Raw genomic sequence first — 14,302 nt, 5'->3', positions numbered from 1 at the left:
TAAATACATAACCCAGCTACATCTGTACAACAAATACCCCAGAGCATGCATTCCTGCCAGGTGCTAAGAACCAGAAAAGAAAGAAAAGGTGGTATTTAGATTCAACAGAAAGAAACTGACTAATTGGAACTGATGCTGACTGAGGCCCCCACCTTCCCATCAGCCAGAGTCTTTGAGTATGAAGCCATGTTTTGTTGTGAACAATAAATGTCACCACGCCAGTCTATACTCATGAGCACTGATCTGGAGTTTTCTTTTCTATTTTTTTTTTTTTTTTTTTTTGCAGCCCCTCGTTCACACTACCTGGCCGACAGTGGTATGTTCTGCCTGCCCCACCGTCCACCCCTCGGTCTGTAAAGACAGAGCCAAGGCAATCACAGCTCCCCATAGCTCTGTTGACAGAATCCTAGCATAAGTTCATCCACCCATCATCATCATAAATTGTGGGTCTCCACTTGGGGTTCTCCCAAAGAGAAGGAAAGAGAACCTGTCTCTTGCACCCACCTGGGAGCCTGCCTGGCTGGTTCTGAGCTTAACTCCAGTCGCAAGGCCTGTGGCCAAAACACAGACATCTGTCCTAAGAGAGTGGATGTGTATAAGTGATGGTCAGTGTGTGTAAGTGGGTGCTTCCGATGGGCCTAGAGTTCCAGGCTGGAAATCTTCAGGAGAACTTAGTATCCCCTGAATCCCACTTATTTCCCACTAGGTTGAGGCTACTCCCCAGATGGCCCCGGGGGGAGGAACCTTGCCTCAGAGATGCTGACAACCTTTCTGGCTCCTTTTCAGATCCCCTCATCTCCAAATCTGCCTCACTGCCTGCCTACAGGAGAAATGGGCTGCACAGGGTAAGAGGGCTGTGCTGGGAGCCTTCCCCCCGCACCCCCCCCCCCGATGCTAACACTCTAACCATAGTGATAACATGGGTAGAACTGAGTCGAGGCCTTGCAGTGGAGGTGGGGTTGCTGAAAATGGTAGTAGCTCCCCCCTCCCTTTGGTCACCCAGTAGAAAGAGGCCCCAGGAGAGGCTAGAAAGAACTCTGTGCCACATGCTGGCTTTACCAGCACCAGCGACCTTCACGCCTCAGGCAAGGCAGTCACTGAAGTGAGGCCTGTTTTGCGGGTGGAGCAATGAAGGCAAAAAGATGGGAGGCACCTGGCTAGAGTCTCACACATGATGAATGGGAGAAGCAGGATTGAAGCCTTTTAAGCTCATAAAACCTCCATCTACTCAGTGATCTAGTGTGGTGACTGGAAAGCGAGGGGGGACGCCGCCGCAAACCTGAACAAGTGATGAGGACAGGGACACTGTGACCAAGTGTTGACTTTTAAGCACCTACTAAGTGCTGGGCACTGTTCCAGGTCCTGAGGGATCCTACAGTGAGCGAAGTTGTTTTTCCTATGAAGTTCGCAGTCCTAGTTAGAAGATGAACACTAAGTTTAATTTTAAAAAAAAGGGGGGGGGGGGGACAGTCAGGCAGCCAGAAGTGCCAAGATGAAAAATAGCCAAGTAGGTAGAAAGATGATGAGATGGGAGTAAATTTAAACAAAAATCAGGGCATGGGGGGCAGGGGCGGGGGCTGCTCAACACTCTTAAGACCTGCAGAGAAGCAGGTACCTAAGTCTTTGTTGCAGAAGAGAGCCCAGTCTCCAGTCATATGGCCAGAGTGAAAAGAGTGGGGACTTGAAGCCAGATAGGAATATCATTAGAATCTGTACACCCCAGGGAGGAGCTTCAGAGGGTAGATGTGCCCTGTGACCCCAACCTGCATTTTTAGTGGGATCCTTCTGTCTGTTGTATAGGCTGGGTGCTGCAAGTGAGCCAGGAGTGGAAGCCATAGCTCTACTGGGAGACTTAGAGTGAGACACACAAGGCCCTGCTGGAGAGAATGTTTGCTATTTGTGGCCCTGGCCAGTGGGGAAGCCTGTCTTCAGTGCACTCAGATCACACGTCCGTTCATTTATTCAGCATATTGCCTGAGAGCCTCTGCCACATGTCAGGTTCTGCTCTGAGAGCTTAAAAGCTGCAAGTGACCAACACAAAAGATCCCTGTCCAGGGCCTAGAGAGATGGCTCAGTGGTTAAGAGCATTGGATACTCTTGCAAACGACCCAGGTTTGGTTCCCAGCACCTACATGGTGATTGACAGTGTCTATAACTCGAATTCCAAGGCATCAAATGACTACTTCTAACCTCCATAGGCACTAGGTACACACACAGTGCACATACATACATATAGGCCAAACACTTTTTTCACATTTCTTCTCTCTGAAGGTTTTTTTTGTTTTGTTTTGTTTTGTTTTGTTTTGTTGGTTGTGAGCCTAGCCTTTAATGGCTGAGCCATCTCTCCAGCCCCAGAGTTTAGATTATTGTAAGGGGAAATAAAGTATTCATATGTAATAATGTGAAATAAATCCAAGTGCATCCAAAGTGGATCAGGATAAAGAAGGTTAAGAGTTTTTGGAAGGGCTGACTTGCAGTCGTCAACAGACCTGTGAGGGAAGATCTTGTACAAAAGCCATCCCACTGAACGGGTGGTTTCATACTGGTTGTCTACTGTGTGCTGGGACTAAATTGCAGGAAGAACACAGTGAATTGTGTTGCTACTGACAGAGTCCCCTGCCTCAGGCCTGCTCTACTTCCTGGAGGTAGGCAAGTGCTTCTGGGAAGCAGGAGTGAGCTTCTCAGGCCAGCCTGGCTCTATGTTCCCCACAGACACCCAGCGCAGATCTCTTCCACTACGACAGCATGAACGCCGTCAACTGGGGCATGCGAGGTGAGTGCTGCTGGCTGGAGCTGCAGGGGCAAAGCCCTCTTCCGAGACTTCCCAGAGTCTCCGGATGGAGTGCTCATAACTGTTGCTTGACCTGCGAACCACTGCAGGTGGGCTCTGTCCAAACCCCGAGTTCCCACTCCCTCACACTTCCACTCTTTCCTTTCCCTACTCTTCCCTAATCCTCTCACGTCCCCAACCTTGGGTGCTTTCCAGGCCATCTGTCCCATCCTGGCTCTCAGAGCATCCGAGAGTGTGCATTACCCTGTACTGATGAGCTACAGCTTCCAGTCAGACTTGGTAGCGGGAGACAATCAGAGCCAGCTTCACATTGTTCCCAGAAAATTCCCCGTGAGATCCATGCTCTCTGCCAGGAAAGCTCTTGTGCCAGGCTCCGCTGGCTGCTTGGAGCCCGGCTTGAGCGATCATATCACAGCCTCCAAGGACCCCTAGAGGATAGAAATCATGTCCCCAGGCTCCATTGTCTCAGAGTCTTCTTCTTCCTTTTGTACATAGCTCAAAAGCTACTTTCCCATAAAGCCATCTCAGGAACGGGCGGCCCCTCCCTCATGCTCACACCAGCCTGGATGCACCTCCATGGTGAACTCAGGAAGACAGGGATTCTCATAGCTTAGAGCAATCATTGTGTGGTGACCAGACCCCTGAGATACCAAGACACAGGCCAGCATAGTGACGTACAGGCCAGCATAGTGACGTACAGCCCAGAGGTGGGTTCTGTCTGCTGCATGTCCTTTTTTTTTTCTCTTTGCAGAGTACAAGGTAAAGAACACATAGACCCTGGGGGTCTTCAGGATTCTGGGAACCACTACCTTGGGGAGCAGCAAGAGGATGGCAGCACCATCTATGCAGAGAAGATGCATAGATGAAGAATCTTTCAGACTAACATTGTCTCTCCTTGGTCCGTTGTCCTTGAGCCCTCCCTGGGTCTCCTCTAACCCTTTTCCTGTCCCTAAGGATTCTGGGACACCACGGGCACCAACTGGGCAGCTTAACAGCCACCAACTATTAGACACTTAGATTCAGAAGGCCTTTGGCTCACATAAATGTCAAATGCCACCACCAAATTTATCTATAGCAATGATAGGGCATTCTGGGGACCATGCCAACCCAAGGAGAGCAGACTCAGCCCTTCCTTTTGACTAAATGGCTGGCCTTAGGGGATAGAAGAAGGAGCCCAGGCTCAAACTGCATCTGGAAAAGGCAAAATCACCCCCCTCACCCAGGCTAGACATGCCCCCTTTCTCCTTAGATCTACCCATATGAGCTCCTGCTGGTGACCACAAGAGGAAGAAACCGGCTGCCAAAGGATGTGGACCGGACTCGCTTAGAGGTAGGTACAGGCACATACCATTTTTTGACATTGTAACATGACATTGTCATCTATAAATTCACACTCAAGAACCTCTTTTTAAAGAAGAAAAAAATCACACAAGAATCTAATGTTTTGCCGGGTGTGGTGGCGCACGCCTTTAATCCCAGCACTCGGGAGGCAGAGGCAGGTGGATCGCTGTGAGTTCAAAGCCAGCCTGGTCTACAAAGTGAGTCCAGGATGGCCAAGGCTACACAGAGAAACCCTGTCTCGAAAAACCAAAAAAAAAAAAAAAAAGAATCTAATGTTTTAAGCAAGTCTATGGTTTTATGTTAGGCTGCATCCATAGCCATTTCAGGGCACACGTTGGACATGCCTGGCACAGTACAACCTTTGGCATTGAAGGAAGGGATTAAGGAAGACCTTTGGGATTGAAGACATCTCATAGATCTCAGAGCTGACCCAGCTTAGGACAGAATGAGTAATTTAAGTATCGTTTGGAGCTTGATGCAAAAGCAGAGACAGGAGTGAGTTTACACAGCTCAACCACTGTGCTGTTTGGCACTGTCCACTCTTCAGCCTAGTCGGTGTCTGGGGTGCACAGCTGCCAGTGTCCTCGCCCGGAGCTGATGTTCTGTCTGCAGAACAACTTGCTTTGGTCCCTGCATACTCAGGGCTATACTAAAGCAGGGCCTTGTGATGGGTACGAGGAATGAGGCAGACTGCTCTGCCTAGAGGGCAAAAGCATAAATAAGCCCCAAGCCACAGTTCCTCACGCCACTTCTGCCATCGCTGGGTGGGCGCTTCATCCAAGTGATGACCGCGATGAAGCCGAGTGCATCCTGCTGGTACCTCCCTCGAGATTCCAAGAGCAGATGAGGGTGTACATCAAAGCCCTGAGTGGAGTTTGGCAACGAGCCAAGGGATAAGTAGTTCATTCCATGTTAGGGTCCTGCTCATCAAAAGAATGTCACTAAGTCCTGCTTGTTTGACACAGACTTGTAGCAAGATGGGTTTGGATGGACATGGAGCGAAGCGTCATGAGCAGTTGAAACAGTATGAGAAAAGTGCAGAGGGGCCCTGGACATGGCACTGGGCAGTATACGTTACTGAGCATAGAGTGCCCACCCCAGGCTACCTCTGATCTGAAATATGCATTGCCCTGTCCTTCCCATGCCTTTATTTAACTCTCCCTAAATGCCCTTCCTATCCTGTGGCTGTCTCATTTCTAGAGATCACAGTATCCAAATCCTTCTCAAGTCCTCCCCTAGGATGGGTCACATGCCTGGTCCTCCAGCCTCCCTTTGCCTGCACCCAAGTGTTGTTCAAGCACCCCTCACTCTCATTGTTAACATTTCCTCTGCTGACCCTGAGCTCCTATGGGAAAGACTGTCCTGCACCATAGGACCTGCTTAGGGGAGATGTCAGAACACACTGGCGGACTTGAATGCCGGAAGAGCATGGGAACCCGCTTTGCTCTGGCACTGAGGAATTCACCTAGGGGTGGAGGCAGAAGGTGGGAGATTCAGGTGGGACAAGGAGCTCTGTAACTGTCCCCAGCTCTAGTGTGCTGAGTTAGCAGCCCAAGAACAGTGGGTGACTTTTTCCCCATCTTCCTAACAAGACGCTTCAGGTGCTGAAAGGGACAGCTCCCAGCCATCTCAAAAGAGCCAACCTTCAAGGCGTGTATGCTACTCAGGTCCCCCAAAATTGGGGCCCAGTGAGCTCAAGTTTCCCAAGCATCAGAACTTCCATCACACATGGTTCCCATCCCGGACCAGGTAAAGTCACAACCTGAGGAGGAGCTCAGGTTAACCCACTTAATCCAGGATAAATTGCCCCGGGAATATCTAAATATAGCTCCGAGTTAGAAACACTGTCCCAGCCTCTATGCCAGCTCCTGACCCTGGTGTGTCCTCAAGAAGCTCAGAGTACAGACATTCGTTTATCCAGCAAATATTTATCACAGCTCTATAATAGGGCTGGTAAGGGAGCTTAGCAGGTTACACTGCTGGCTATGCAAGCCAAGCAACCTGAGTTCAATTTCTAGAATCCACGTAAAGGTGGAAGGAAAGAATGGTGTTCACAAAGTTGTGCCGCCCTCTACACATGCTCTGTGACATGTGCAACACACAGACATGCACACACACACACATACCATCATCATGATCATCATCATCCACATGATGTTCTATTTGTTTACCTGTGTCTGTGAACAAAACAGAGACTCTCATCTCTTAGAGCGTGCATTCTTATGTGAGAAGACAGACACAGATGAAAAACACAAATGCTATACTGTGCTAGCAGGTGATAAAGGGAAGGGTTGGGGCTGAGCATGGGACTGGGAGTTAGGAGAAGCAAGCCATGCTTGCAAACAAACTAATGAGAGTAGGGTCTCGCCCACTACATGGCATCTGAACAAGCTATCCATGCTTTTGTGAGCACTTTCTGGGCAGTGGGAACAACCAGTGCCGAGGCTTTAGTGAGGAGGTGAGTCTTGTGTGATAGAAGATATCAAGAAGTGAGTCGAACACAGAAGAGATGGAAAGGGAACAGCATCACAGGAAATGGGGATCAGATTATCTGCTTGACCAGTCCTCAGAAAGCTCACACACACAGTGATAAAATACAAGAAGCAGGCATGTCCATGCACTCTGTGCTCTAGTTCACTCTTTCCATACCAATGAGGACGGTACTAGGGTGGTCCTTTTTCTAGAAGAGGAAACTGGGTCTTTGAAGGATTACTCATTTGCCCAAAGCCATACATCCATGTCTACCTAACTCTAAAGACTGTGCTAAAATATTAGCTCATGGTGGCACTAGGCCGACAAACTGGCTGATGGTTCCAGTTGTGTGCATAATTCTCACTGGGTGTCCTTTAGTACCCAGCTAGAGACACTCAGTGCTCAGAGAATCCTGGAAGCTTGCAGCCAAAAGATAGGCCATATATTTCCTTTTTAAATAAACCTCATTATAAAAAGTGCACAGAAGTTGATCAGACCAAATGTATACATCTCAGTGAATTTCTGTACAGTTAGAATCACCCTTCTGAAGCTGTGATGCTCCATGCTGGATCTCACATTTGGAATGCACTTACTTCTTTTTTTTTTTTTTTTAACTCGATTTCAAATTAAATTTTTGAAAAATTTCAGACCTCCAGAAATGGTGTGTGAGTAGTAAAATGAACACCCACCTACCCTTTACCTAAATCTATCAATTCCTAATATTTTGCTATATTTTAAATGTCATATACTTCTAATTCTAAAGGCTTTTGACATGAACCTTCAAGATTGCTGAGAAAAGAGAGGAAGGGAAAATTTAAAGGGAGGAGGGGAACCTGCCGTGAAATACAGAACAATGTTTGATCATATGACAAACTTGCTTCCATTCGAGAAGGAGAAGAAAGGACATTCAGTGGGCAGAATAACAGCAGTGATTTCTTCCACCCTTCTGATGAGCAGCCTGTTGGGTCATTTGTAGAACTATGAATAAGAGGCAGTATACCCTGAATCCTTGGTTGTACCTCTTTCTTTCTTTCCCAAAGGGGAGTTAGGTAGTATTAACCATGTGTACACATGTACCATGCACAGATCCATGGCGCACAGATTCATAGAGTTGAGGTCAACCAGGGTGCACAAACAGTGCTTGGGTAAAGTCAACACCCACCTGAGATGGAGGCAAAGGAAGCCTCTGCAGCCAGAGCACCCCTCAGAGGCCTCTCAGGAAAAGCTCCATCTTCACCTCCATCCATTCAACACACACCACACAACTGCCTCAGTCTGACCCCGGGGGGGGGCCAAGAACAGGGCACCCGGAGCGAAGGTGCCCTGACTGCTGCTGTCGCCACATCTCACATCCTCATGCCATCTGTATTCCCTCTGCATCACTCAGCGCCACCTGTCCCAGGAGGAGTTCTACCAAGTCTTCGGCATGACCATCTCAGAGTTCGAGAGGCTAGCCCTCTGGAAGAGGAATGAACTGAAGAAGCAAGCCCGACTGTTCTAGGCAGAGGCTCTATACGTATAGACGCATTTATATAAAGATGTATGTAAATTTCTATCCTGACGCGCGGTATCATCCTCTTGTATAATGGGAAACAACATGCTGCCTGCCGTGAGACTCGCTTTTCTGTACTGTCAGGCCAGCCCACATCATCGAGGTATTTTTATGCTCCTTACTTCTCTTTTCTAAGTGCTATGGAATCTGGGAAGGGATTTGAAGGGACTCCATCCTTTTACTGGGGATTCTTTTTATACTGAAACATCTGTCCCCCTTTGAGTCCCCAAGGTCTAACTCTCCTTCTAAAAGGTGCCTGGAGGAGCCTCTACTCCCTGTTTTCAGGACCTTTCCCCAGTCTCCTGGGCTGATGCTGGCCATGCAGTTTTCACACACTGTGGTCACAGATGGGCCTTCTGATGGAAGGTCTGCGGTGACCTACCCAAATTGGTGAGCGCCTTTGAAGCCCCGTGAAGAATTTTCTCCACACCTCCAAACAGGAGCCAAGGGCTCCGTGGGGTGATACAGTTAAATGTGTGGGCCTCAAACCCATTCCTTTCATTAGTACAGAGTGGATAGGCCCTGGCCTCTCCTCAGCGCAGCACCCTTTCTCCTTCAACCCTTGGTCCTGACCACTCCCTCGTGCAAATCTAGAATTCACGGTAGGAAAAGGAAAAAGGCACTTTCCTTCCCTCTACCACTCCCAGCTGGCTCCTCTCCACACCTCAGCGGTCCCAGCACCCTCCCCACACTCCCCCTGCCCCTTTCTAGGAGAGGCCACTGTTGCAGCCTGTATACTCTTCAGCCTTATTACAATCTATGTGCCTGATGATCTACACACCACAGGGCTAATGTTCCCACCATAGCTCCAGCAACCATCTAGACACACTCACCACCCTGCGCAGGGAGCATAGGCCACACCCCAAAGAAAAATTTTGGCCTATGCCACTGGTCCCTAGTTGGCGGTGCATTCATATTAGACCCGCACCCATCCCTCCCCCTCCCCCACCCCCAGTCCTGCTCCAACATTGGCTGGGTCTCATAGGGGAAGCTTTCAGAAGTGTGGGTGTTGAGGGGATTCCAGAATGAGGCATTGACCAACACCGCTCATGCATGCTCTGCCCCGGTGGCCTCTGGGACTGACTTTCCTGCTTTCTGCAACAGGTGAAAACAGAGACTTCTCTCGCCCCACCCCACCCCCCCACTACAGTTCTGAGTTGTTGATTGATGGCGGCTCTTCCTTCTTGGAGATGCCTGTGTCACACTATTCAGGGGGAGAGGGTCACAGAGAAAAGATGGAGAAGTTTAAAAGGACAATTACGATACTCAAAAGGCTGGTGACGCGATGTGGCAAGTGTAGAACTGATTTCAGCAAACCCTTCCTGAGCACCTGCTGATGCAGAGAGCACCTGCTGACTACTGAGCACTGGATGGGGGGAGGGGGAGGGGCACCGGGATAAATTAAAGAGGGCCCTAGTTTCAGGGGCATGCCTAGTCATAGGAGACCTGGTAAGACGTGTACCAGACATAACGGATGCAAAGCAGAGAGTGATGGACGGAGGCCTGAGAACGTGTGTGTGTGTGTGTGTGTGTGTGTGTGTGTGTGTGTGTGTGTGTGAGACGTTGCTGAAGGCGTGTGCAGCTGGTGCAGACCAAGGAAGCTTCTGGAAGAGGTTGCATGCAAGTGGAATCAGGAAGGATCTGAGGAGTCTGCAAGTTGGAAGGGTGACTCACTGGAAGGATTAGAGGGGAAGTCTAATGTACTCCCATTTAAAATGTCACTTCCCTGCAACTTCTCTTTTTTGGCCAATGTCTTTCAACTTTCCTGACCCATTAGAAATGTCCCCAGCCAGATGCAATCATTGAAACTGCCTCATTGTCACTGGTTAACAACTTGGGAGATTGAAGGGCTTTTGTTATTGTTGTTGGGTATTTCTGTTTCCCATAAAAGCACATCATTTCAACCCAAACTCATGTCCTCCTCTCGTTTCTTGTGTTGGGGAAAGTAGCTGACATGGAAACAGGCTTACCATGCACAAAGGGAGCCAAAGACCAGGACTTGGGGTGCAGCTTGGTATGTTACAGCTAAAATTGTTACAGCACAAAAACCTTAGTGCAGTGGTTCTTCCTAATGCTGTGACCCCTTTAATATAGCTCCTCATGTTGTGGTGACCCCTCACCCATAAGATCATCTTAATTGCTACTTAATAACTGTAATCTTGGGGCTGGAGAGATGGCTCAGTGGTTAAGAGCACTGCCTGCTCTTCCAGAGGTCCTGAGTTCAATTCCCAGCACCCACATGGCAGCTCACAACTGTCTATAACTCCAAGATCTGACACTTTCACACCAATGCACATAGATTAAAACTAAATAAAATATTTTTAAAAAAATAACTGTAATCTTGCTGCTGTTACAAATTGGAATGTAAATATCTGATGTGCAGGGTATCTGATATGTGAACCCCTGTGAAAGGGTCATTCGAATCCCCCTAAAGGGGTCATGACCCTTAGGTTGAGGACCACTGCCTTAGTTCCATCCATAAACCTTACAGGAAAAAAAAATCCAGGAATTTCAATGCACTCTTTCAATCTCAGTACTTGAAAGGTGGGAAGGTGGGGACAGGTGCAGTTCCCATGGCACCCAGCCTAGCCTAATTGGCAAGCTCCAAGTCCTGATGAGAGACCCTGTCTCAAAAAACAAGATAGGCAACATCTAAGGGACAGCACCAAGGCTGGCTGTCCTCTGCCCTCCATGTGTACCTGCATGGGCACCTAGACAGGTCCGCCCTTCCCAGGTTGCTCTCTGCAGAAGGCAGGGTACTTAGAGACAGTAGAGGGCACTCCAATCACAAATAAGACTCTACCATCAAAAGCAGTATTAACCACCATCAATGTGCCAAGTTCTTAGTAACCCAACAGGTAGCCATGGTTAACACCCCCATCCCACAGACGGAACCACTGTGAAGAAGATATATAATTACTACCAGCAGGGCCAGGAGTCATCTCAGCTGGTCTAACCAGAAAGGCCAGCTCCCCAGCCTTAGCGGGTAAGTCCCTTCTACTTCCAAGTCCAAACTGCCTTATTAAAAGCGGCTTGAACAATAAGAGCTGCCAGAAGCCCAAGGTGTGAAGTTTCTGAACTCAGCAGCTCGGCGATGCCATCTAGAGTCAGGTTCTTTGCGTCCCTTTAACCCCCATCATCCTTGATATGTTTGCTTTTATCCTCTGCCAGTGTGTCCCCGTATTTACAAGAGCCTTCTGTGATCCCAGGCATCTCCTCGCATAACCAGATTTAAAAGACAGGAAAGAAACGTCCCTTTCTGCACATGTCTAGTTTAACAAGGAAAGCTTTCCCCGAGCCCCTGAGGCTGTTTATGCTCAGGCCTTGCCAGCTGAAATTAGGGAGTACTGCCTTACACTTACCGCCGGGGAGGCAGGGACATTTAGGTTTGACATTTTTAGCCATCACCCCGTGATGGGCAGGTCCCACTGAATAGGAAGGTGAGAGCGAGGACAGCAATGACCTATGAGTGAGGAGGGTTGGAGTCTTCACCACACTGCACCCTTAAAGAGACTCAGTGTGGGCTGGAGAGATGGCTCGGGGGTTAAGAGCGCTGCCTGTTCTTCCAGAGGTCCTGAGTTCAATTCCTGGCAGCCACATGATAGCTCACAACCACCACCTATAATACGATCTGATGCCCTCTTCTGCAGATAAAGCACTCACATGCAATAAATAAATAAATCTTTTTTAAAAAGAGAGAGAGACTCAATGCACACTGCCAAGAATCCTGAGATGGCCTCTAGTAATTTCATTTAACCAAGTGTTTCATAAACTAGCTCCAACATCAACTCTGTTTAAGAAATAGAGACTTACTGTGCTTCATCTATTTTATGCCTCCCACTTTGTGCTCACATTTTGACATCTCTGAAAATGAGATGTGGGGGTCAGAGAGATGGCTAGGTGGTAAAGAGCAGTCGCTGAGCAATCATGAGGACCAGAGGACCAGCCCCCATGTAACAAAATGATCATCCTAAGTACACCAGCAACTCCAACTCCAGGAAGTGCAGGGACACGGGGTCTCTGGGGCTTGCTGGCCTCCAGCCCGGCTGAGAAAGCACAAGCTCTGATTCAGAGAGACACCCCAACTTGAAAGAACAGGCAGAGAGCAATAGAGGGAGACACGTGACATTCTCTTCTGGCTTCCACATGCATACATGGGTGCACACATGTGTGTATACTCTCACACAAAAACACCTAAATGAACAAATGAATGAATAATCTTGAAAATGAGGCATGGGCTACAACTAGCATTGTTCCTGACCTTTTTTTTTTTTTTTTTTTTTTTTTGGTTTTTCGAGACAGGGTTTCCTCTGTGTAGCCTTGGCCATCCTGGACTCACTTTGTAGACCAGTCTGGCCTCGAACTCACAGCGATCCGCCTGCCTCTGCCTCCCGAGTGCTGGGATCAAAGGTGTGATCTTTTATTCTATAATTCTTTAGCAAGAATAATTCTGGGCCAATGAGATATCTCAGCAGGTGAGGAGGGGTTAATAACCTAAGCGCAATGCCTGGGACCCATATGATGGAAGAAAAGAATGACCTCTGACCTCCACCTATGCACTGTACACATACATGCATGAGTGCACACACATGTGCATGCGCATACAAGTACAAAATTTTTTAAACAACCAATTTCTTTTTAAAAATGAAAAAAAAAGCAGAGAATAGACTCCTTCACGTCTTTTCCTCCCCTTCTAGACAAGTGGCTGAAATGTGCAAAACAGAATACCAAGAACGTCTCCGCTCCTGTCTGCATACGCGCCCAACAAATGTTTACTCTGTGAGCATCTGCTGCCAGATAAACAGTATGGAAGACATGCCTCCAGCACGCAGGTCTTGAAAAGAAACAAGTTCTAAATATGTAAATAGAAGGAGATAGGACAGGAAGGCAGCTGCTACAGAGACCGTGGACAGGGTGCCACAGGAAAGGAAGTCCCTTCAAATACGGAGCGAGAGATGAAACTGGTCATCAGAGAAAGCAGGAGCATTACGGGCACAGGGAAACAACGTGTGGGCGAGAGAGCTTGTCTTATTGAGAAACTGGAAGTGGGGATGGAGTGGAATTAGTGAAGAAAAAAAAAGAGATTGGAGGTAGCCAGGTAGGCAGGGGCCATGGTGGCCAGGTCAACATGCTGAAGGTCTATCAGGCACTCTCCTAATGCCCTGTGCTTTGTACAGATATTCTGCCTTGCTCTGTGCTTATTAACAGCAAATGCGAGGAAGAATTGCCCTAATCATCCCCACAGAGCTTGTCATCTCCAATCAGGAACGCTGATGAGAAATGCAGAGTCACAGGCTCTGCGCTGGCCTCCTCACCACCATCTCTATTTTAATGAGTTCTCCCAAGAGATGTACAGCAGTAGAATCAAGACACCCTGCTCTAAGCCTTTATGGACAGATGCAGCCTTCTCTGTCAGACTTTCTGAGGCTCTTGGAGAGGGCCATTTTCCCATGCATATAACCTCTTTGAATACGAGAGGGCACCATTACATTAACAAGCCAAAACGGAACATCTGGACCCACCAGCATCACGGGTTATAATCAAAGCCACTGCAATGGCTGCACTTTGTGGCTATCAACAGACCAACTGAGTCATGAGCAGATTCATTGAGACCCAGAGCCTGATCAGCCGCCCCAGGGACCCTTGCCCATGGCAGAGTGCAGGCACGGAGGTACCAACACCTGTATGGAAGGTTTTTGTGACTGCAGCTGGCCTCTGAGGAGTTTCACATGGGTGAGAAGTGCTGCAAATCAACACAGCTAGAAAAGTTAATGGGAAAATAAAGTACTACTAAAATTAGTGGCAACTGGGGGCTTGGAGAGATGGCTCAACAGTTAAAAGCACTTGCTTCTCCTTCCGAGGATGCAGGTTCAGCTCCCAGCATCCACATGGTAGCTCATAAGCAGCTATAATTCCGGTTTCAGGAAAGCCAACACTCTCTTCTGGCCTGGCCTCTCTGGGCACCAGGCACACATGTGGTGCAGAGACATATATGCAGGCAAAATACATATACATTTGTTTTGTTTTGTTTTGTTTTGTTTTGTTCGAGACAGGGTTTCTCTGTGTAGCCTTGGCCATCCTGGACTCACTTTGTAGACCAGGCTGGCCTCGAACTCACAGCGATCCGCCTGCCTCTGCCTCCTGAG

General features: G+C 48.4%; 1 protein-coding gene across 6 annotated transcripts in view; it reads left to right on the top strand.

Moving 5' to 3' along the window:
- Window positions 1-9,292, top strand: part of Ablim3 (actin binding LIM protein family member 3) — a 117,532-nt gene extending 108,240 nt beyond the window's left edge. For 4 of the 6 annotated variants that reach the window (XR_007832461.1, XR_007832464.1, XR_007832463.1 and 1 more), the window contains 5 exons: window positions 287-316; window positions 787-845; window positions 2,713-2,773; window positions 3,543-4,121; window positions 7,992-9,292. Coding sequence is in view for 1 of the 6 variants with exons in the window: in XM_051163385.1 (XP_051019342.1) it covers window positions 287-316; window positions 787-845; window positions 2,713-2,773; window positions 3,543-3,550; window positions 4,041-4,121; window positions 7,992-8,105 (353 nt within the window). In the remaining 5 variants the exon portion in view is untranslated. The remainder of the gene's footprint in view (window positions 1-286; window positions 317-786; window positions 846-2,712; window positions 2,774-3,542; window positions 4,122-7,991) is intronic. The other 2 variants (XR_007832462.1, XM_051163385.1) reach the window with 2 other exon arrangements.
- Window positions 9,293-14,302: the final 5,010 nt, after the last annotated feature.

Source organism: Acomys russatus, chromosome 20 (assembly GCF_903995435.1).
Source record: "Acomys russatus chromosome 20, mAcoRus1.1, whole genome shotgun sequence".
NCBI lineage: Eukaryota > Metazoa > Chordata > Mammalia > Rodentia > Muridae > Acomys > Acomys russatus.
The sequence above is the reverse complement of the archived record's forward strand: the minus strand, read 5'-3'. Positions and strand labels throughout refer to the sequence as shown.